The sequence below is a fragment of the Rutidosis leptorrhynchoides genome, chromosome 9 (genome assembly GCF_046630445.1).
Source record: "Rutidosis leptorrhynchoides isolate AG116_Rl617_1_P2 chromosome 9, CSIRO_AGI_Rlap_v1, whole genome shotgun sequence".
NCBI classification, from domain to species: Eukaryota; Viridiplantae; Streptophyta; class Magnoliopsida; order Asterales; family Asteraceae; genus Rutidosis; species Rutidosis leptorrhynchoides.
The window spans coordinates 30,687,693-30,711,906 of record NC_092341.1 but is presented as its reverse complement, the minus strand read 5'-3'; the positions used below and the strand labels follow the sequence as shown (position 1 = coordinate 30,711,906).

The 24,214-nt window shown below is 34.4% G+C and overlaps 1 protein-coding gene across 1 annotated transcript; it reads left to right on the top strand.

Moving 5' to 3' along the window:
* Window positions 1–9,746: 9,746 nt before the first annotated feature.
* Window positions 9,747–12,276, top strand: LOC139867893 (FBD-associated F-box protein At5g60610-like). The gene is made up of 3 exons (XM_071856242.1): window positions 9,747–9,833; window positions 10,371–11,850; window positions 12,236–12,276. The coding sequence occupies exons 2-3, from the start codon at window positions 10,386–10,388 to the stop codon at window positions 12,274–12,276; spliced, it is 1,506 nt and encodes a 501-aa protein (XP_071712343.1). The 5' UTR covers window positions 9,747–9,833; window positions 10,371–10,385.
* Window positions 12,277–24,214: the final 11,938 nt, after the last annotated feature.

Here is a 24,214-nt window from a genome sequence, read left to right as displayed (position 1 = left end):
AATTAACTACTCTTAATATTCTGTATGATTAACTTGTTCCATTTGACTATTTTGAAGGAAATGGCACCGACTACTCGACACACCGTGAATATGAATGAAGAGGAATTCCGTACTTTTCTAGCTTCAAACATCGCCGCAGTACAGGCTGCGCTACATACCAACAATAACCTTGGATCTAGCAGTACAGGAAATCGTGTAGGATGTACCTACAAAGAATTCACTGCCTGCAAACCTTTGGAATTTGATGGAACCGAAGGACCGATCGGATTGAAACGGTGGACCGAGAAGGTCGAATCGGTGTTTGCCATAAGTAAGTGTACTGAAGAGGACAAAGTGAAGTACGCTACGCATACCTTCACAGGTTCTGCGTTAACATGGTGGAATACCTATCTAGAGCAAGTGGGACAAGATGATGCGTACGCACTACCGTGGTCAGCATTCAAGCACTTGATGAACGAGAAGTACCGTCCCAGAACCGAGGTCAATAAGCTCAAGACAGAACTTAGAGGGTTACGAACCCAAGGATTTGATATTACCACGTACGCAAGACGATTCACAGAATTGTGCCTATTGTGTCCGGGAGCGTTCGAAGATGAGGAAGAGAAGATCGACGCGTTTATGAAAGGATTACCGGAAAGAATCCAAGAAGATATAAGTTCACACGAGCCCGCCTCCATACAACAGGCATGTAGAATGGCTCACAAACTAGTGAACCAGATTGAGGAAAGAATTAAAGAACAGACAGCTGAAGAGGCCAATGTGAAGCAAGTCAAAAGAAAGTGGGAGGAAAACGGTGATAAGAATCACCAATACAACAACAACAGCAATTACAATAATAATCGCAACAATTATACCAACAATCGCAACATCAATCGCAACTACAACAAACGGCCCAACAACAACAACAACAACAACAACAACAGCAACTACAACAATCATCCCAACAACAATAACAACCGCAACAACAACAACAATCAGAAGCAGCTATGCCAAAGGTGTGAAAAGTATCACTCGGGGTTCTGCACCAAATTTTGCAACAAGTGTAAAAGAAATGGTCATAGCGCGACGAAGTGTGAGGTCTACGGACCATGGGTTAACAGAACGAAAGGAACAAATGGTGTCGGAACGAGTAATGGCGGAGCAAGTAGTGTCGGAGCAAGTTATGCCAATGTAGTTTGTTATAAATGTGGAAAACCGGGCCACATTATTAGAAATTGCCCGAACCAGGAGAACACAAATGGACAAGGCCGCGGAAGAGTTTTCAATATTAATGCGGTAGAGGCACAGGAAGACCCGGAGCTTGTTACGGGTACGTTTCTTATTGACAATAAATCTGCTTACGTTTTATTTGATTAGGGTGCGGATAGAAGCTATATGAGTAGAGATTTTTGTGATAAATTAAGTTGTCCATTGACGCCTTTGGATAGTAAATTTTTACTCGAATTAGCAAATGGTAAATTAATTTCAGCAGATAATATATGTCGGGATCGAGAAATTAAACTGGTTAGCGAAACATTTAAGATTGATTTGATACCAGTAGAGTTAGGGAGTTTTGATGTGATAATCGGTATGGACTGGTTGAAAGAAGTGAAAGCAGAGATCGTTTGTTACAAAAATGCAATTCGCATTATACGAGAAAAAGGAAAACCCTTAATGGTGTACGGAGAAAAGGGCAACACGAAGCTACATCTTATTAGTAATTTGAAGGCACAAAAACTAATAAGAAAAGGTTGCTATGCTATTCTAGTACACGTCGAGAAAGTACAAACTGAAGAAAAGAGCATCAATGATGTTCCCATTGCAAAAGAATTTCCCGATGTATTTCCGAAAGAATTACCGGGATTACCTCCACATCGATCGGTTGAATTTCAAATAGATCTTGTACCAGGAGCTGCACCAATAGCTCGTGCTCCTTACAGACTCGCACCCAGCGAGATGAAAGAACTGCAAAGCCAATTACAAGAACTTTTAGAGCGTGGTTTCATTCGACCAAGCACATCACCGTGGGGAGCTCCTGTTTTGTTTGTCAAGAAGAAAGATGGTACATTCAGGTTGTGTATCGACTACCGAGAGTTGAACAAACTTACCATCAATAACCGCTACCCACTACCGAGAATCGACGACTTATTTGATCAACTACAAGGCTCGTCTGTTTATTCAAAGATTGACTTACGTTCCGGGTATCATCAAATGCGGGTGAAAGAAGATGATATTCCAAAGACTGCTTTCAGAACACGTTACGGTCATTACGAGTTTATGGTCATGCCGTTTGGTTTAACTAATGCACCAGCTGTGTTCATGGACCTTATGAACCGAGTGTGTGGACCATACCTTGACAAGTTTGTCATTGTTTTCATTGATGACATACTTATTTACTCAAAGAATGACCAAGAACACGGTGAACATTTGAGAAAGGTGTTAGAAGTATTGAGGAAGGAAGAATTGTATGCTAAGTTTTCAAAGTGTGCATTTTGGTTGGAAGAAGTTTAATTCCTCGGTCACATAGTGAACAAAGAAGGTATTAAGGTGGATCCGGCAAAGATAGAAACTGTTGAAAAGTGGAAAACCTCGAAAACTCCGAAACACATACGCCAGTTTTTAGGACTAGCTGGTTACTACAGAAGGTTCATCCAAGACTTTTCCAGAATAGCAAAACCCTTGACTGCATTAACGCATAAAGGGAAGAAATTTGAATGGAATGATGAACAAGAGAAAGCGTTTCAGTTATTGAAGAAAAAGCTAACTACGGCACCTATATTGTCATTGCCTGAAGGGAATGATGATTTTGTGATTTATTGTGACGCATCAAAGCAAGGTCTCGGTTGTGTATTAATGCAACGAACGAAGGTGATTGCTTATGCGTCTAGACAATTGAAGATTCACGAACAAAATTATACGACGCATGATTTGGAATTAGGCGCGGTTGTTTTTACATTAAAGACTTGGAGGCACTACTTATATGGGGTCAAAAGTATTATATATACCGACCACAAAAGTCTTCAACACATATTTAATCAGAAACAACTGAATATGAGGCAGCGTAGGTGGATTGAATTATTGAATGATTACGACTTTGAGATTCGTTACCACCCGGGGAAGGCAAATGTGGTAGCCGATGCCTTGAGCAGGAAGGACAGAGAACCCATTCGAGTAAAATCTATGAATATAATGATTCATAATAACCTTACTACTCAAATAAAGGAGGCGCAACAAGGAGTTTTAAAAGAGGGAAATTTAAAGGATGAAATACCCAAAGGATCGGAGAAGCATCTTAATATTCGGGAAGACGGAACCCGGTATAGGGCTGAAAGGATTTGGGTACCAAAATTTGGAGATATGAGAGAAATGGTACTTAGAGAAGCTCATAAAACCAGATACTCAATACATCCTGGAACGGGGAAGATGTACAAGGATCTCAAGAAACATTTTTGGTTGCCGGGTATGAAAGCCGATGTTGCTAAATACGTAGGAGAATGTTTGACGTGTTCTAAGGTCAAAGCTGAGCATCAGAAACCATCAGGTCTACTTCAACAACCCGAAATCCCGGAATGGAAATGGGAAAACATTACCATGGATTTCATCACTAAATTGCCAAGGACTGCAAGTGGTTTTGATACTATTTGGGTAATAGTTGATCGTCTCACCAAATCAGCACACTTCCTGCCAATAAGAGAAGATGACAAGATGGAGAAGTTAGCACGACTGTATTTGAAGGAAGTCATCTCCAGACATGGAATACCAATCTCTATTATCTCTGATAGGGATGGCAGATTTATTTCAAGATTCTGGCAGACATTACAGCAAGCATTAGGAACTCGTCTAGACATGAGTACTGCCTATCATCCACAAACTGATGGGCAGAGCGAAAGGACGATACAAACTCTTGAAGACATGCTACGAGCATGTGTTATTGATTTCGGAAACAGTTGGGATCGACATCTACTTTTAGTAGAATTTTCCTACAACAACAGCTACCATTCAAGCATTGAGATGGCGCCGTTTGAAGCACTTTATGGTAGAAAGTGCAGGTCTCCGATTTGTTGGAGTGAAGTGGGGGATAGACAGATTACGGGTCCGGAGATTATACAAGAAACTACCGAGAAGATCATCCAAATTCAACAACGGTTGAAAACCGCCCAAAGTCGACAAAAGAGCTACGCTGACATTAAAAGAAAAGATATAGAATTTGAAATTGGAGAGATGGTCATGCTTAAAGTTGCACCTTGGAAAGGCGTTGTTCGATTTGGTAAACGAGGGAAATTAAATCCAAGGTATATTGGACCATTCAAGATTATTGATCGTGTCGGACCAGTAGCTTACCGACTTGAGTTACCTCAACAACTCACGGCTGTACATAACACTTTCCACGTCTCGAATTTGAAGAAATGTTTTGCTAAAGAAGATCTCACTATTCCGTTAGATGAAATCCAAATCAATGAAAAACTTCAATTCATTGAAGAACCCGTCGAAATAATGGATCGTGAGGTTAAGAGACTTAAACAAAACAAGATACCGATTGTTAAGGTTCGATGGAATGCTCGTAGAGGACCCGAGTTCACCTGGGAGCGTGAAGATCAGATGAAGAAGAAATACCCGCATTTATTTCCAGAAGATACGTCAACACCTCCAACAGCTTAAAATTTCGGGACGAAATATATTTAACGGGTAGGTACTGTAGTGACCCGAACTTTTCCATGTTTATATATATTAAATGAAATTGATATTTACATGATTAAGTGTTTCCAACATGTTAAGCAATCAAACTTGTTAAGACTTGATTAATTGAAATAGGTTTCATATAGACAATTGACCACCCAAGTTGACCGGTGATTCACGAACGTTAAAACTTGTAAAAACTATATGATGACATATATATGGTTATATATATAGTTAACATGATTTTATTATAAGTATGTATCTCATTAGGTATTTTAACAATGACTTATATACATAAAAATGAGACTATTAATTTAAGAAACTCGAAAATGATATATATAACGATTATCGTTATAACAACGTCTTACTAGGTACATATGAATCATATTAAGATATTGATACACTTGGTTAATTATGTTAAATGATAAGTAAATATATTATTTAGTGTATTAACAATGAAATACATATGTAAAAATAAGACTACTAACTTAATGATTTCGAAACGAGACATATATGTAACGATTATCGTTGTAACGGCATTTAACTGTATATATATCATACTAAGATATATTATATATCATAATATCATGATAATATAACAATTTAACATCTCATTTGTTATAATAAACAATGGGTTAATAACATTCAACAAGATCGTTAACCTAAAGGTTTCAAAACAACATTTACATGTAACGACTAACGATGACTTAATGACTCAGTTAAAATGTATATACATGTAGTGTTTTAATATGTATTCATACACTTTTGAAAGACTTCAAGACACTTATCAAAATACTTCTACGTAACAAAAATGCTTACAATTACATCCTCGTTCAGTTTCATCAACAATTCTACTCGTATGCACCCGTATTCGTACTCGTACAATACACAGCTTTTAGATGTATGTACTATTGGTATATACACTCCAATGATCAGCTCTTAGCAGCCCATGTGAGTCACCTAACACATGTGGGAACCATCATTTGGCAACTAGCATGAAATATATCATAAAATTACAAAAATATGAGTAATCATTCATGACTTATTTACATGAAAACAAAATTACATATCCTTTATATCTAATCCATACACCAACGACCAAAAACACCTACAAACACTTTCATTCTTCAATTTTCTCCATCTAATTGATCTCTCTCAAGTTCTATCTTCAAGTTCTAAGTGTTCTTCATAAATTCCAAAAGTTCTAGTTTCATAAAATCAAGAATACTTCCAAGATTGCAAGTTTACTTCCAAGTTTTCTAAATCCATTCCAAGTAATCATCCAAGATCAAGAAACCTTTGTTACTTACAGTAGGTTATCTTTCTAATACAAGGTAATAATCATATTCAAACTTTAATTCAATTTCTATAACTATAACAATCTTATTTCGAGTGGAAATCTTACTTGAAATTGTTTTCGTGTCATGATTCTGCTTCAAGAACTTTCAAGCCATCCAAGGATCCTTTGAAGTTAGATCTATTTTTCTCATTTCTAGTAGGTTTATCCAAGGAACTTGAGGTAGTAATTATGTTCATAACATCACTCTATTCATACATATAAAGCTATCTTATTCGAAGGTTTAAACTTGTAATCACTATAACATAGTTTAGTTAATTCTAAACTTGTTCGCAAATAAAAGTTAATCCTTCTAACTTGACTTTTAAAATCAACTAAACACATGTTCTATATCTATATGATATGCTAACTTAATGATTTAAAACCTGGAAACACGAAAAACACCGTAAAACCGGATTTACGCCGTCGTAGTAACACCGCGGGCTGTTTTGGGTTAGTTAATTAAAAACTATGATAAACTTTGATTTAAAAGTTGTTATTCTGGGAAAATGATTTTTATTATGAACATGAAACTATATCCAAAAATTATGGTTAAACTCAAAGTGGAAGTATATTTTCTAAAATGGTCATCTAGACGTCGTTCTTTCGACTGAAATGACTACCTTTACAAAAACGACTTGTAACTTATTTTTCCGACTATAAACCTATACTTTTTCTTTTTAGATTCATAAAATAGAGTTCAATATGAAACCATAGCAATTTGATTCACTCAAAACGGATTTAAAATGAAGAAGTTATGGGTAAAACAAGATTGGATAATTTTTCTCATTTTAGCTACGTGAAAATTGGTAACAAATCTATTCCAACCATAACTTAATCAACTTGTATTGTATATTATGTAATCTTGAGATACCATAGACACGTATACAATGTTTCGACCTATCATGTCGACACATCTATATATATTTCGGAACAACCATAGACACTCTATATGTGAATGTTGGAGTTAGCTATACATGGTTGAGGTTGATTCCAAAATATATATAGTTTGAGTTGTGATCAATACTAAGATACGTATACACTGGGTCGTGGATTGATTCAAGATAATATTTATCGATTTATTTCTGTACATCTAACTGTGGACAACTAGTTGTAGGTTACTAACGAGGACAGCTGACTTAATAAACTTAAAACATCAAAATATATTAAAAGTGTTGTAAATATATTTTGAACATACTTTGATATATATGTATATATTGTTATAGGTTCGTGAATCAACTAGTGGCCAAGTCTTACTTCCCGACGAAGTAAAAATCTGTGAAAGTGAGTTATAGTCCCACTTTTAAAATCTAATATTTTTGGGATGAGAATAAATGCAGGTTTTATAAATGATTTACAAAATAGACACAAGTACGTGAAACTACATTCTATGGTTGAATTATCGAAATCGAATATGCCCCTTTTTATTAAGTCTGGTAATCTAAGAATTAGGGAACAGACACCCTAATTGACGCGAATCCTAAAGATAGATCTATTGGGCTTAACAAACCCCATCCAACGTACCGGATGCTTTAGTACTTCGAAATTTATATCATATCCGAAGGGTGTCCCGGAATGATGGGGATATTCTTATATATGCATCTTGTTAATGTCGGTTACCAGGTGTTCACCATATGAATGATTTTTATCTCTATGTATGGGATGTGTATTGAAATATGAAATCTTGTGGTCTATTATTATGATTTGATATATATAGGTTAAACCTATAACTCACCAACATTTTTGTTGACGTTTTAAGCATGTTTATTCTCAGGTGATTATTAAGAGCTTCCGCTGTCGCATACTTAAATAAGGACGAGATTTGGAGTCCATGCTTGTATGATATTGTGTAAAAACTGCATTCAAGAAACTTATTTTGTTGTAACATATTTGTATTGTAAACCATTATGTAATGGTCGTGTGTAAACAGGATATTTTAGATTATCATTATTTGATAATCTACGTAAAGCTTTTTAAAACCTTTATCTATGAACTAAAGGTTATGGTTTGTTTTAAAAATGAATGCAGTCTTTGAAAAACGTCTCATATAGAGGTCAAAACCTCGCAACGAAATCAATTAATATGGAACGTTTGTAATCAATAAGAACGGGACATTTCACTTACACACACAGGTTATTCTCACTCCTTAAAAATTCTTGGTGAATAATAACAACTTTAACCGAACCATTAATTATTAGTGATATTTTTTGTCTGATACTTAAGCCCAACAATTTTTCAATTTTATATTTTAAATAATTTTTGACGGCCCAACTAAACTTGAGCCCAATAACCAATTTAATTCGGTCAGCAAATTCCATTTAATCTCATAAAAAAACGCTCTCTTTTATTTTTGGTTCCTGTGCAGATCTTGGTTCTTCTCCAGCGTTGATTCCAGCTCCGATCAATTTTCCGGCTTCTACCATTGCATGTTTGTAGCCCTTCGTTGCTTTCCTCTCCGACCACCGGCATCTCGCCGGTGGTTCGGTTTTTTTCTTCTTCGTCTTTTTCGTTCAATATAGTCGACCTCCGTTTCTCCTTTTCCGGTGAGGTTTTACTCTCCGTTCGGTTTCTCCGTCTCGTTTTCGATCTCCAGGCGGCGATTCTGTGCTTCTTGCACATGATCTGGGTTTTGTTTGGGTTTTGGGGTCTCTGTTTGGGGTGGTGACGTTGCCGGAAAAGTGTGGGTTGCCGGTCGTTTTTCTTCTCTTCCTCTCTTCGTCGCTGTTTTCTCGCTCTTTTGGTGGTTATAGGCGGCGAATTCCATTGGAATTCTACAGTCACCTTGGTCGGTTTCGGTTTCGTTTTGGGGCGGGGTTGGGTCGATTGGCCGGTGGTTGTTGTGTTGGTGTTGAAACTCGGTGTTTCCTGTGGTCTTGTGGTTGCGGTGGTTCTGCTGATGGCTGTCGGTTTGTTGCTGGCGGCTGTTGGTGGGAGTTGACAGCTGGTTGGTGGCTGCCGGTTTCAGCGGGTTTGTAAATCTAGAAAATCGGTGAGGATGGCCGGGTTTCTATTGGTTTGATTCCGCGTTTCGCGTTGATCTGTTGCGACGTGTCAGATTTGTTCATATCTTTCCCGTAGTCGAGTTTATTCGGGTGGGCTCGATGTCGTTGCCGACGTGTGTTGAATTTGTTAACCTCGGAAAATTGATGTTTATTGGAGTGGTTCTCTCGGGGTCTTTTTTCCGCTCGAACGGAGTTTTGATCTTATTCGTTGGGCTTGTATGTCTCTTTGGAGTTGATACGGGATTTTCGAGTACGAGAGGTTGCTTTGGTTTGCAGGCCTCGGGTTAGGTGCTGCTGGAGTGCCCGGCGTTCATGTTTGTTGTGCGGCTTCCGATTGGTGACGATTGTGGTGTTAAATACGTGACCGGTTTTATATATGTATTAGATGTAGGTTAGGTGGTGTGTACGTTTGTATTTTCAATTTCATTTTCAACCCGCTCGCTCTCTTTCAATCATTGTACTCGTCCTGTGTGTAGGACGATAAGAGCGAACCCTTACAATTTCATTCATTGTCGTTTGTATGTTCCACCGGATCTTTTTGATCTTTATATATATATATATATATATATATATATATATATATATATATATATATATATATATATATATATATATATTAATATTTTCGCCGAAAAAAAAGCAAATTCCATTTAAGTCCACTAAAAATCAAAATTAGGTCACGTGACTATTCCTGTATCATCATCGTATTTGTATAACACCGCAAATTAGAGCTTCAGAAATTTAGGGCTTGTAATTAATTAATTGTAGCTGAGAACCGAAGGAGGAAGAATTGACTGCGTCGTGGAATTAATCAACAACGAGAAACAAAATTCAACCAGGTACCTTCTTTAATTTCTTGTTCTTCTCCTTCTTATCTGCTTAAAGTTCGGTGACTTTTTATGATTTTCGTGGAATTAATTAACAACAAGAAACAAAATTCAACCAGGTTCGTTCTTAACTTTCTTCTTGTTCTTCTTCTTCTCTGCTTAAAGTTTGTGGCAATGTATGTTCGGTGACTTATTACGATTTTCCAATCCGCACGATACTACACTTATCCAGTAGTATTCCGCAACATAATTCAGTCACATCAAAAATCAACCAGGTTCGGTGACTTATTATGATTTTCCAATCCGCAACTTAATTCAGTCCAAAATACACCAAAATTAGCTGTAATTTCATCAATCACAATCAACGAACTCCGTAACCTAGAAGCCCTAACTTTTTTATTTTTTATTTTTTGAAATAATTCTGTCCAGATATGTCTTGTTGCTATAAACGTGTTTTACCTTAACCTTTAATTGTTAATTTATAATCATTGCTTTAAAGTACATATATTATAATATATTATGAACTCCCAATTTGTTGTATTCTTTCAGCATTCATAACTTTATATGGAGAAAATGCAGAGAAGATCACAATGCGGTGATGTCCCGGTGGAGTTGATTCAACGTATACAATCGTTGTTGGCGGTAAAAGAAGCCGCTCGTACGTGTGTGTTATCCAAGACTTGGTCACAAGCTTGGTCTACCATCCCTCGTCTCAGGTTTCATCTAACCTTAGCGTTTCCTAATGAAGAAAAAGAAAGAGATTACATCAAGTTTATGGATCGCACCATGTCTAAATACATCCAACACAACATACCAATCGAAAGTTTGAAACTGAAACTAGACAACCACTTTGCTTCTCATTTTTTTAATAAATGGATTTCAACAGTAGCTGCCCAATGTTGTCTCAGGGAGCTTTACATCCGCATCTTTTGTAATGAATCTGATAGTAAATTAATACTTTCGGATGAGATATTCTCTGGGAAAATCCTACATACTCTGTCTTTAAGAGGTTCTCGTTCATCACCGATTGAAACGGTGAGTCGCAATTCTGTGATCAACTGTGCGAACCTACGGTTACTCAAGTTGGAAGATGTGGAGATAAGCGAAGAGCTACTTGATACCTTATTCTCTACTTGTATCTTACTTGAGAAGATAGTCCTTTCACTTCGCTCTGATATGAAGACATTTAAGTTAAGAAATCTTTGTTATCTTCAAGAACTGAAGTTAATAACAGATATACCATATGATGTTTGGAAAATTGATAATGTCCCTAATCTTCGCTTGTTTGACTACTTCGTGCGGTTATGTTGGACTGAACCTATAACGAAATTCAATGTGGCCTCATTAACGAGTGTGACTAAATTATCATTACATGGTGTGACCATGGACGTCGAATTTCTTGACATGATCAAATCAAAATTACCTTCTCTCGAGATTTTGGACCTTGTAATTCGGGATTGGACTTCAAAAAGGTGGGATTTCACAAGTTCTTCGTTGAAAAGGCTGACCCTCATAATTCCTGTAAGTGAGAAGTTTGATATACAAGTCAATGTTCCAAATTTACATCATTTTAGTTTCAGTAGCAGAACAATGCCTAGTCTTGTGTTTCCATCTAGTAATGGTCCTGAATATATCAAGCTTGAACTAGATTTGTTTGTTCCTGTTGATCGTTCATTCTTCCTTACGATGAGGGAACTACTCAATCTATCAAGCAAATTTGATATTGAAATAAGCAATATTATACATAATAAATGGCTGAACATAGATAATGAGGATCGCGAAATAAGGTTCACAGTTCCATATACTAACGTGCAACAGTTATCATATTATGCATATACGCCTGAAAAATTGCAGGGGCATCTGTCATTTTTTGATGCACTTATTACTCTTTGCCATCCCAAATACGTAACCATATACACTCCTAAGGAAGAAATTTGCGACTTCTTTAAGCCTTTGATAAGTGGAATGATGGCTAAGAAAAAGGCAGACGGAAAAGATATTGAGTTCAAGAATAACGATAATGATAAGGGTAATTGCCCAAAATACACTTTTTTAAAAAAAATTCAAAGAAAATACACTTTTTTAAAAAAAATTGTCAATATACACCATTGGGTAGACCAAAGTGTTGGTCGACCACCATATACCTTGGTCGACCACCTCATTTTTCAAGGTGGTCGACCAAGCTTCATTTGACTACCATGTAAACATGGTCGACTACCTTTCATTTTTTCATGGTCGACTACCTCAACAAAAAACAACGCGGGCGACCCAATACATGGTCGACTACACAATTGTTTATGATATGAAAATACAGGTACGTCATCTGCTTATAAAAGTCCGGTGGAAATGAAACTTAGATTAAAGAACACGAAGTATAGGTATTTTATGGGATTCATGTTGGAATATTTTGGCAGGGAAAAAGGAATCGTTTATTGTTTGCCCTCATATTGAGTGATGTATTAATTCGTATATCTAAAGCTTGTCAAGTTTTTGAAGAAAACGAAGCAGCACCCTTTTAAACTATAGCTTATGAATTAACTTATTTGACCAATTGAAGAAATATCAAGAATTGAATCGTGAGTCCCAGTCACCCTTTTTTGCTCCAGCTATTGAAGTTATTGAATTTGGCTCAATTTGTATAACAATTCAAAAATTGGTCGACCACCTTGTAATGATTGGTCGACCACCTTGTTAGTGTTGGTCGACTACGTAGTCAACCATGTTATAATGGTAGTCGACCAAATTTTTGTGGGAATAAGAGTGGTCGACCACCTTGTTAGAGTTGGTCGACTACGCAGTCAACCATGTTATAATGGTGGTCGACCAAACTCTTGGTCGCCCTGATGGTGTAAATTGGCAATTTTTTTTAAAAAAGTGTATTTTGTTATAAAAGTTTTTTAAAAAGTGTATTTTAGTCAATATCCCTAATGATAAATGGGAGATTTTAACAGATGACTGCCCAAGTAATCTTGGCATATGGGATGACACTTTTTATTCACTTGAGTTGAAACCAAACTGGTAGAGCCTAGATAGCTAGCTACTCATCTCTGGTTCAATTGTTTGAAATTAATACTGTAAGAGTTCACGTTAATCCTGTTTCTTTGCATTTGTGTGTTTTTTGTCTTTGGTATTTATTAGTATTATCTATATCTATGGTTCAATTGTTTAAAATACTGCAAGACTGATAGTGCTCCAAATGAACATATATTTAGGCACAATATCCTTCCAATATGTAAAGCTTTTAGTTGTAATTGATCTATTTTTATGTAATATTCGTTTAAATAAATAAGTGCGAAGACAAAAGAAGAAAACGACGATTTGAAGACGCAGATGACCAAAAAGCTCAAATGTACAAGATATAATTCAAGTGGTTCAATTTAATGATGAGAAACGTCTAAAAATTACAAGAGTGCAAGCCGAGAAACGCAAAGTACAAGATATCTAAATGTACGAAAGGACGTTCGAAAATTCGGAACCGGGACCTGAGCCAACTATCAACGCGCGACGCAACGGACCTAAAATTACAAGTCAACTATGCACAAGAATATAATATATATATATATATATATATATATATATATATATATATATATATATATATATATATATATATATATATATATATATATATATATAATTAATATAAATTATATATATTATATTATATATATTTAAATAAAACGTCGGCAAACTAGAAAAAAAAGTGATTGAGCTGGATCCAGCTGGCCATGCGATCGCATGGCCTGGCTGCCTTATTCCCATGCGATCGCATGGCAGGGAAATGGTGGCCAGGTCCTATAAAAGCCAGCGAATTCGACGAGTTTTTAACATCTTTTTCTTTTCCTTCTCTGTAACGAAAGCATATATATATATATATATATATATATATATATATATATATATATATATATATATATATATATATATATATATATATATATATATATATATATATATATATATATATATATATATATATATATATATTTATAATATTAAGTTTAAATTAAGTTTAATAATAATAAGGTTATAGTGGCGAATGTTTTAAGTTTGTAAGTCGAAATTCTGTCCGTGTAACACTACGCGATTAATACTCATTGTAAGTTATGTTCAACCTTTTTAAATTAATGTCTCGTAGCTAAGTTATTATTATGTTTATTTAAGCCGAAGTAATCGTGATGTTGGACTAAATATTAAAGACGGGGTAATTGGGCTTTGTACCATAATTGGGGTTTGGACAAAAGAACGACACTTGTGAAAATTAGACTATGGGCTATTAATGGGCTTTATATTAACTAAACGATACCTCGTTAATTTAATATAAAGGATACAATTTGACGTATCTATATATAACCACATACGCTTAATCGGGTACGGTGGGCGGGATATTTATAAATACGAATTATTGTTCATTTGACGGGATACGGGGATGGATTAATAGTTAATGGACTCATTAAAACATGGGTGGATTACATTCAAGGGTAATTGGTGTAATTGTTAACAAAGTAGTAAAACCTTGGACTACACGCAGTCGATAACCTGGTGTATTCATTAAACAAAGTATTAAGACCTTGTTACAGTTCGAATCCCCAATTAGTTGGAATATTTGACTTCGGATATAAGGTTAATTTGACGAAGACCCTCGCACTTTATAATTATGACCGATGGACTATTATGGACAAAATCGTATGGACATATCGAATGATCCAGGACAAAGGACAATTAACCCATGACAATAAACTAAAATCAATACGTCAAACCTCATGATTACGGAAGTTTAAATAAGCATAATTCCTTTAATTTATATCTCATCGTACTTTTAATTATCGCAATTTTATTTACCGTCATTTTATTTATCGCATTTTTTAATTATCGCATTTTTTTTATTTATCGTCATTTATTTTACGCTTTAAATTAAGTCATTTTTATATTTAATATTTTACATTAGGTTTTAATTGTGATTTAAGTTTTAAAATCAACAAACCGGTCATTAAACGGTAAAATCCCCCTTTTATAACAATAATAATATTACTTATATATATTTTTATACAAATATAGTTTAAAAATATAGCATTAAACTTGGCTAGTTCCCTGTGGACGAACCGGACTTCCTAAAAACTACACTACTCTACGATTAGGTACACTGCATATAGTGTTGTAGCAAGGTTTAGGTATATCCACTCTATAAATAAATAAATAACTTGTGTAAAATTGTATCGTATTTAATAATATTTCGCAATAAAAATATAACTATTTCGTATACACCTCGCATAACATCAAGTTTTTAACGCCGCTGCCGGGGACTCGGTGAAAAACACTATATTTTTGTAAAAATATATTATTTCTTATTTCGTAAAAATATTTTGTATTTATAATAAGTGTTAAAAATAAAAAATAAATAAATAAATAAATAAAATAAAAAAATATATTTTTCAGACTTTATATATAAAATTAATAAGTATTTTTATTTTTAAATTTTAAAAATATAAGTTTATATAAATATTTTGTAATATTTAGAAAATTAAAATCATAATAATAATTAAATTGAAGTTGGGCCGAAGCCTGCCAGAAGCTCGAAGCATTTCTGTATTATTGGGCCATGCGATCGCATGAACCTGAAGAGTAATACTCATGCGGTCGCATGAGGTATACTGACAGGCCAGAAACCTCGGACTCATTTATTACGCGTAGGGTTTTAATATTTTAATTATTATTAATTAGGGTTTTATATTTTATTATTTAGTTTTAATTTGTAAAATTAAGTTTTATTAGTTTTATTAATTATATAAATTTAGTAATTTTATATAAATAATATAAAAATAATATTTTTATAAAATTTGTATTTTTATCATTTTAGTTATAATTTGTACTTTTTAATCGTTTAATTCGTAATTTGTTTATTTATCGTTCGTAATATTAGTTTCGTAGTTATAGTTTTTGCCGTAGATTTTTAGCTTTTAAGACTTTGCCGTAAAATCACTTAAGTGCTTTTTCTATAGACTAAGATTTAGGTGCTTTAGAATTTTGCAACGCAGTCTTTATATTTTAGTGCCTAATTAAGTAATTGCCGTTTTTCATTTAGAATTTCTTTTAAGCTTTAATACCTTTAGGCGCAACTTTTTATATTTAATTTTTAGACTTTTAAGTTTCGACGTTTTTCTTTCTTATTTTTATTTTTTGACTTTTTTTGACGCAATCTTTTTCTTTCTCATTTCTACGCTCTAGTTTTTAGGACATAGAATTTTCTTTATCTTCTTTAAATTTTGACGAAAAATTATTTTAAGCGGTTAAATTGATAGACATCCAAATTTTCTGGTTCGTAGTAATAGTTGGATTTGTTAGTGGTGAGTTGTGGGCTTCCGATTTAAAGGGTCCTGGCTACCTACTGCATCTATTGGCTATTCGAAACGTGGGCAAAATCAGAAAAGTCTATTAATTTGATAACTTATATAATTTTTATCTTTATAACTAATAGGATATTCAGTGAATGCATTGAGCAAAACGTTCACCACCTTTCATACGTTCACCACCTGTAACTCGATCAATACATCTAGCCAATATTATCGCCGTTGATTTTTCTTTAGAATCATCATCAAGTCAAACAAGTACTCCAACTCAAAATCCCGATATTCCATTTTTGAACCCGATTTCAAAATTGAAAACCCGGAGGATATTCAAAGAAAATTCCAAGATCCTGAACCACTAATCATTCCTCCTGAACTACAAACCGTTAAATCAGAATCCTCTAGTGATTCGTATTCAACAAATTCAATTATGAAAGTAACAGAACCTCTAAGTATGGAAGATCGAATGAGAGCCACACGCACTGGCCAAGGTCACGCCATTATTAAGCCAGATGTTAATGCGCCAGATTATGAAATCAAAGGACAAATCCTACACATGGTAACTAATCAATGCCAATATAGTGGTACGTCAAAAGAAGATTCAAATGAACATCTTTGAACCTTTAATAGGATCTGTACTCTATTCAAAATCAAAGAAGTTAAGGATGAACAGATCTATCTCATGTTGTTTCCTTGGACTTTAAAGGGAGAAGCCAAAGATTGGTTATGAAGGGGCGATTGACACATGAGATGTTTTAGTTGAGAAATTTCTTAAAAGATTCTTTCCGGCATCTAAAGCCATGAGACTTCAAGGAGAAATTGTTACGTTCACGCAAAAGTAAAATGAAACTCTATATGAGGCGTGGACAAGATTCGGAAAGTTGTTGAGAGGATGTCCTCAGCACGGTTTAGACACTTATCAAATAGTACAAATATTCTACCAAGGTGTCGACGTTGCTACACGAAAAGACATCGACACAGCAGCTGCTGGTTCCATTATGAAGAAAACCACAACCGAAGCTCACAAAATTATTGATAACACAGCCTCCCACTCACATGAGTGGCACCAGGAAAAAGATATCTTTCGTTCATCTAAAGCGGCTAGAGCCGATTCTAGCCATGACTTTGATTCCGTTTCCGCAAAAATAGATGCTTTCGAGAGACGAATGGAAAAGATGACTAAAGATATTCACGCAATACGAATCAGTTGTGAGCAATGCGGTGGACCACACTTCACGAAAGATTGTCACATTGAGCAAACGATGGAACAACGTGAGAATGTTTCCTACATGAACCAAAGGTCGGGAAATAATTATCAAAATAATTATCAACCTCCAAGGCCAAACTATAATCGAAATCAAAACATTCTTTAAAATCCAAATGGACCCAACAATAACTCGTACAACCAACAAGGTCCGAATAACCAACCAACTCAAAACAACACTTTCAATCAACAAAGACCTAGCTTGTATAAACCACTACAACAATCCGAAAAGAAAAAGTCAAATGTAGAAGAAATGATGGCAAAGCTAATGGAATCTCAAACACAATTTATTACATCTCAAACCCAAGCAAATGAGAGGTTTGATCAGTCATTAAGAACTCAACAAGCTTCCATTTTGAATCTAGAAAAACACGTAGGAACTCTTGCTAGCATGATGAGTGAGAGGGAACAAGGAAAGCTACCGAGTAATACTGAAGTAAATCCTCAGAATGAGAATGTTAATATGGTGTCAACAAATTCTGAAAAACCAGCTCCAGAAGATGGGAAGGTTTTAGATGTGAGTAACAATGAAGAAGTTACAACACCACCACCACCAACCGAGTATGTACCAGTGGTGGCACCATACAGACCACCCATCCCTTTTCCAAGAAAAGGAGCTGAGTATGAGCAAGTGATAGGTAATAAAGTTTGTGATACCTCTGAAAAGAAGAAGAAGAATAAGAAAGTGCAAGAAACAAAAATCATAAAAATAAACCCGGTGAAGACAGTTCCACCAAATGTTCCACCCAGGTTGGGTGATCCGGGTGAATTTATTGTTCCTTGTCTACTTAGTGATTGTGTCATGTATGATGCACTAGCAGATTTAGGTGCAAGTGTGAGTGTAATGCCTCTTTCATTATATAAGAGATTAGGAGTAGGTGAGTTAAGTCCAACGAAAATGAGTGTTCGACTCTTTGATCAAACCATTAGGCACCCAGTTGGAATTGCTGACAACCTATCCGTTCAAGTGGGTAATTTAACCTTTTTAGTTGAATTTATTGTCATTGACATAGAAGAGGACCCAAACATTCCTGGGATTTTAGGTCGACCATTCTTAGCGTCCACCGGGGTGTTATTTGATGTAAGAAAATGTAGAATGACACTTAGTAATGATGAAAAATCGATCACCTTTGTGAGTCGAAAGTCTAAATCTCCACCAACCAAAACCGTTGAACCAACAAAAACAATTGATAAGAACCATATTGTTTTACCAACTCCAACGGTAGTGATTAACAATAATAAAATGCCTAAGTGTGGGGAAGATGAAGTAACACCTAATGATGACTTGATAACAAAGAACCCCGTTGTTGATGACCCCGTTATTAATAGTTCAATGAAGAAACTTATTAAATGGATTCGCGATGCTAGAACCAAGGGGAACTTTAAGTTATATAACCGGTTAGTATCCAATCTTTCGCCTAAAGAAAAGGCAAAACTAGTTGAATTTGTGGATGTTACACAGAAATCCGACCAATGGCTTATAGCAAAAGTCACAGATATGCAAGTTGATTATGGTCCAAAAGAAATTGACGATGAAGTTAATCACAATTTCGACACCACAGCTACCTAAGTGTGGGGATATTCAAATGTTCTAAAAAGAAAACGCTGTCTAGAGTTAGTTGTTCTGTTCTCGTGTAGTTCCGAGAATGGAATCCGATTGGTCTTTTTCACTAGCAGACACTAAAGAACTAGTTTTCTCCCCCCATTCTAAAATTTTTGTTTTATAGGTTTTATATGAAATTTATATGCATTTTTAAATTTAAGTTTTGTGTGAATTTAAAAACAAAATTTACTTTATTTCATTACGTTTAAAAAAATGATTTCTAAAATTCGTTGTAAGTTAAAGACTAGGTCATGAAACCGAAATTGCTTTACCCGAGGGCGGGGCGATAAATTTTGCTATCATTGTTTTTAATATTATTGATCTAAAGTATACCAAAAAAATTAAAAAACCTAAAAAAATCTTTGCTTTTAAAACAATCGCTTTAAAAACGACAAATTTTAAATTTTGTAGAGGGACGAACTAGGTAAACATATCGAAACTACCTAAAGTAAAAGGAAACAAAATTTTAAAATTATTCATTTAAATTGTTTTAATAAATAAAGGTTTTATAAATATATATATATATATATATATATATATATATATATATATATATATATATATATATATATATATATATATATATATATATGTATGTATATATATGTTTGTAGTTTATCTTATGTACAAAACAGAGTAAAACAGCGCACTTTCAAAAAATGGCATTAAAGTTCAGCAAAAGCTACTAATTTTGACGGCAAGACGCAAAATATCAAATGTGATATAAAATAATATGTTTGAAAACTCGGTATTTTTAATCACTTTTCTACACTAATCACCCTCATGAATTTATAATTATAGTCTGATTTCATTCGAATGAGGGCATTGCATGATCTCAAGTGTGGGGAAGGGTTATAAATTCTCTCGGGTTTACACTTAGTTTAATTGCCATTCTCTCGGGTTTACACTTAGTTTAATTGCCAAATTTTGTGAAAATTTGAAAAAATTTCAACTAAATGAATTCAAAATCATGTTTATACATATTTATGAACGATAAAACTAAGTGTTAATGCCGAAATTATTGTTACCTTGGAGAGAACATAAATGGAGAAATAACCCAAAATGTTAGAATTCATTTAAGATGGAATAGAGGAGAATAAAAAGGCAAAGAAAAAAATAAATAAAAGCTAAGTGTGGGAAGAATTTACCAAGTTATTTAAAACACATATCACATATGTTTGTACAAGATTATTACATATACTTTTGTTTTGGACGATTTTAATTAGTTTTACCTAATTTACTGTAATATATTTGAAAGAAAGATGGATCTGCACGATGAATCAATTCCATCATTAAAAGGAAGTAAAGTCTTCCGAAAAAGACACACGCTTCTTGATTTAGGTCAGGAAGTTGTCGTCCAGACCAGCTGTAGGTTGACGAAAAATCTAGAAAAGTCATCTCTAAAATCAGCAGGAAATCCACGGACCTCAGCATCAAACAGGGTCGCCAAGTGGTCAGACTTATCCTAACTATGAGAGGATCTGTCTCGTAAAATGGGGAGGGCGCCGTGCAAATTAGCTTGATAAGACTAATGAATCAGACCCCCAGAAAGGATAAACTCCTTAAAGATTAAAAATCAGCTTTTAAGCCTGATATTACTCAATCCTTGAGATTGACCTTAAAGATTGAGAATTCAAACTCATGGAATTCGATGATATCTAAACTCGAGCTTGAACGAGAAAATATTTTGATTAAAATTAAAACCGATTTGTTTTCTGAAAACCCATGTTCAATGCGTTCATTACCATTGAACGTAAAATCCTAGGAATTCACCTAGAATTCATTAGGTCACCTGAACCAAACCGGGTGTCAACCGTAAGAACGGTGGTTGCATAGCATGGTCGAAGACAGGACCTTGTACCAGACCGAAAAACTGTAGGGTGATCTTTACTATTGCTCCTACAAAGGATAGTAATTGCATCCAACACGTTATAGACCATAATCAAAAGCATGTCACGGGACATTGCCTTAACAGTTGCTTGTTCAACGCTTTCCTTTACAACCGGACGGTAGTTTAACGAAAAGGTAATATATGGAACAAGTATACTGGACGTGTTGCTTTCCTAATACAAGGATTAGCAAGTGGGTGACACAAAACCACAAGTTTTTGAGCTAAAATTTTCAAAACTGAAACCCACAAAACCCACGAAAATAATTTGCAAACACCGGTGAAGGGTTATTTTAGAAAACTTATCTAGGGTAAAAGCTAGAATGAATTTTCAAAAGATCAAATGTTTTCATAAAGATCCAATTTCCTTAAAGGATCTAAATTTTCATAGTCATGTGGGACTATAAACTACATTGTTACTATCATTGTTCATACCGCCGTATCAAAATCACTGATGTATAAAGTGTGAGAGTAAAAAAAAAGTGATTCGAGTGAAGTGTGATTTTATTTTAAGTTCTGTATTGCTTGAGGACAAGCAACGCTCAAGTGTGGGGATATTTGATAGTGCTCCAAATGAACATATATTTAGGCACAATATCCTTCCAATATGTAAAGCTTTTAGTTGCAATTGTTCTATTTTTATGTAATATTCGTTTAAATAAATAAGTGCGAAGACAAAAGAAGAAAATGACGATTTGAAGACGCAAATGACCAAAAAGCTCAAATGTACAAGATATAATTCAAGTGGTTCAATTTAATGATGAGAAACATCTAAAAATTACAAGAGTGCAAGCCGCGAAACGCAAAGTACAAGATATCTAAATGTACGAAAGGACGTTCGAAAATCCGGAACCGGGACCTGAGCCAACTATCAACGCGCGACGCAATGGACCTAAAATTACAAGTCAACTATGCATAAGAATATAATATAATATATATATAATTAATATAAATTATATATATTATATATATTTAAATAAAACGTCGGCAAACTAGAAAACAAAGTGATTGAGCTGGATCCAGCTGGCCATGCGATCGCATGGCCTAGCTGCCTTATTCCCATGCGATCGCATGGCAGGAAAATGGTGGCCAGGTCCTATAAAAGCCAGCGAATTCGACGAGTTTTTAACATCTTTTTCTCTTCCTTCTCTGTAACGAAAACATATATATATATATATATATATATATATATATATATATATATATATATATATATATATATATATATATATATATATATATATATATATATATATATATATATATATATATATATATATATATATAATATTAAGTTTAAATTAAGTTTAATAATAATAAGGTTATAGTGGCGAATGTTTTAAGTTTGTAAGTCGAAATTCTGTCCATGTAACACTACGCGATTAATACTCATTGTAAGTTATGTTCAACCTTTTTAAATTAATGTCTCGTAGCTAAGTTATTATTATGCTTATTTAAGCCGAAGTAATCGTGATGTTGGACTAAATATTAAAGACGGGGTAATTGGGCTTTGTACCATAATTGGGGTTTGGACAAAAGAACGACACTTGTGGAAATTAGACTATGGGTTATTAATGAGCTTTATATTAACTAAATGATACCTCGTTAATTTAATATAAAGGTTACAATTTGACGTATCTATATATAACCACATACGCTTAATCGGGTACGGTGGTCGGGATATTTATAAATACGAATTATTGTTCATTTGACCGGACACGGGGATGGATTAATAGTTAATGGACTCATTAAAATAGGGGTGGATTACATTCAAGGGTAATTGGTGTAATTGTTAACAAAGTAGTAAAACCTTGGACTACACGCAGTCGATAACCTGGTGTATTCATTAAACAAAGTATTAAGACCTTGTTACAGTTCGAATCCCCAATTAGTTGGAATATTTGACTTCGGATATAAGGTTAATTTGACGAAGACCCTCGCACTTTATAATTATGACCGATGGACTATTATGGACAAAACCGTATGGACATATCGAATAATCCAGAACAAAGGACAATTAACCCATGACAATAAACTAAAATCAACACGTCAAACCTCATGATTGCGGAAGTTTAAATAAGCATAATTCCTTTAATTTATATCTCATCGTACTTTTAATTATCGCAATTTTATTTACCATCATTTTATTTATCGCATTTTTTATTTATCATCATTTATTTTACGCTTTAAATTAAGTCATTTTTATATTTAATATTTTACATTAGGTTTTAATTGTGATTTAAGTTTTAAAATCGACAAACCGGTCATTAAACGGTAAAATCCCCCTTTTATAACAATAATAATATTACTTATATATATTTTTATACAAATTTAGTTTAAAAATATAACGTTAAACTTGGCTAGTTCCCTGTGGACGAACCGGACTTACTAAAAACTACACTACTCTATGATTAGGTACACTGCCTATAGTGTTGTAGCACGGTTTAGGTATATCTACTCTACAAATAAATAAATAACTTATGTAAAATTGTATCGTATTTAATAATATTTCGCAATAAAAATATAACTATTTCGTATATACCTCGCATAACATCAAAGACCTTTTTGGCAATTAATTATTTAAGTTAATCTTGTTTCTTTGTAACTTTTTTCATATGTGTTAGGTTATGTAACTTTTATGTTTTGTTAATAGAGTTGCCAGAGAAAATAAATATTCATCCGTCAGGTTAAAATTGTGTATGAAAGTTGGTTGGTTTGCTATATTTATAGACAATAGACATCTTCTAAATGAATCTTGGGCTGGTTTTTTATATCTAGACAATAGACATCTTCCGAAGTACTGTATTAGTTTTACATGCTTATGCTATTTTCTTATGTATTGCAAAATTTGACTGATGGAACCTTTCACATCCTTTCTTGAAGCATTAACCGAACCCGCAAACGAACCTTTATCCTTTAGAATATTTTCCCGACCAAATTTACTCTTAACACCGCACAACGTACCTATACAAGGGCAATCCTTGGATGCCAGACCAACCATTAACTTCATGGCCATATGAGAACAAACAGGAACATTTATGGGACTGAATGACTCAATAAAATCCACGTATTCTTTTGGGCCACCAAAAATATAGAAGCTTTGAACTTTCTTCATAAATCAAATTTAAATGACCCCTTAATTAGCACCCACGCTTGGCTCCAACACATCATCCCCAACTGTTTTGACCTTTTCACCACTAAGCATCCCAAGCTTGTTTAGAGCATCCTCAACATTCTCGATCTGTTTCATATAAACCGGCACACCACGATCACACGCAACGGCTCACGCAAATC

Coding starts and splice junctions, on each gene's coding strand:
- LOC139867893 (XM_071856242.1), top strand. CDS start 10,386: ATGGAGAAAATGCAGAGAAGATCACAATGCGGTGATGTCCCGGTGGAG. Junction 11,851..12,235: donor GAATAACGATAATGATAAGG/GTAATTGCCCAA, acceptor ATATTTTGGCAG/GGAAAAAGGAATCGTTTATT.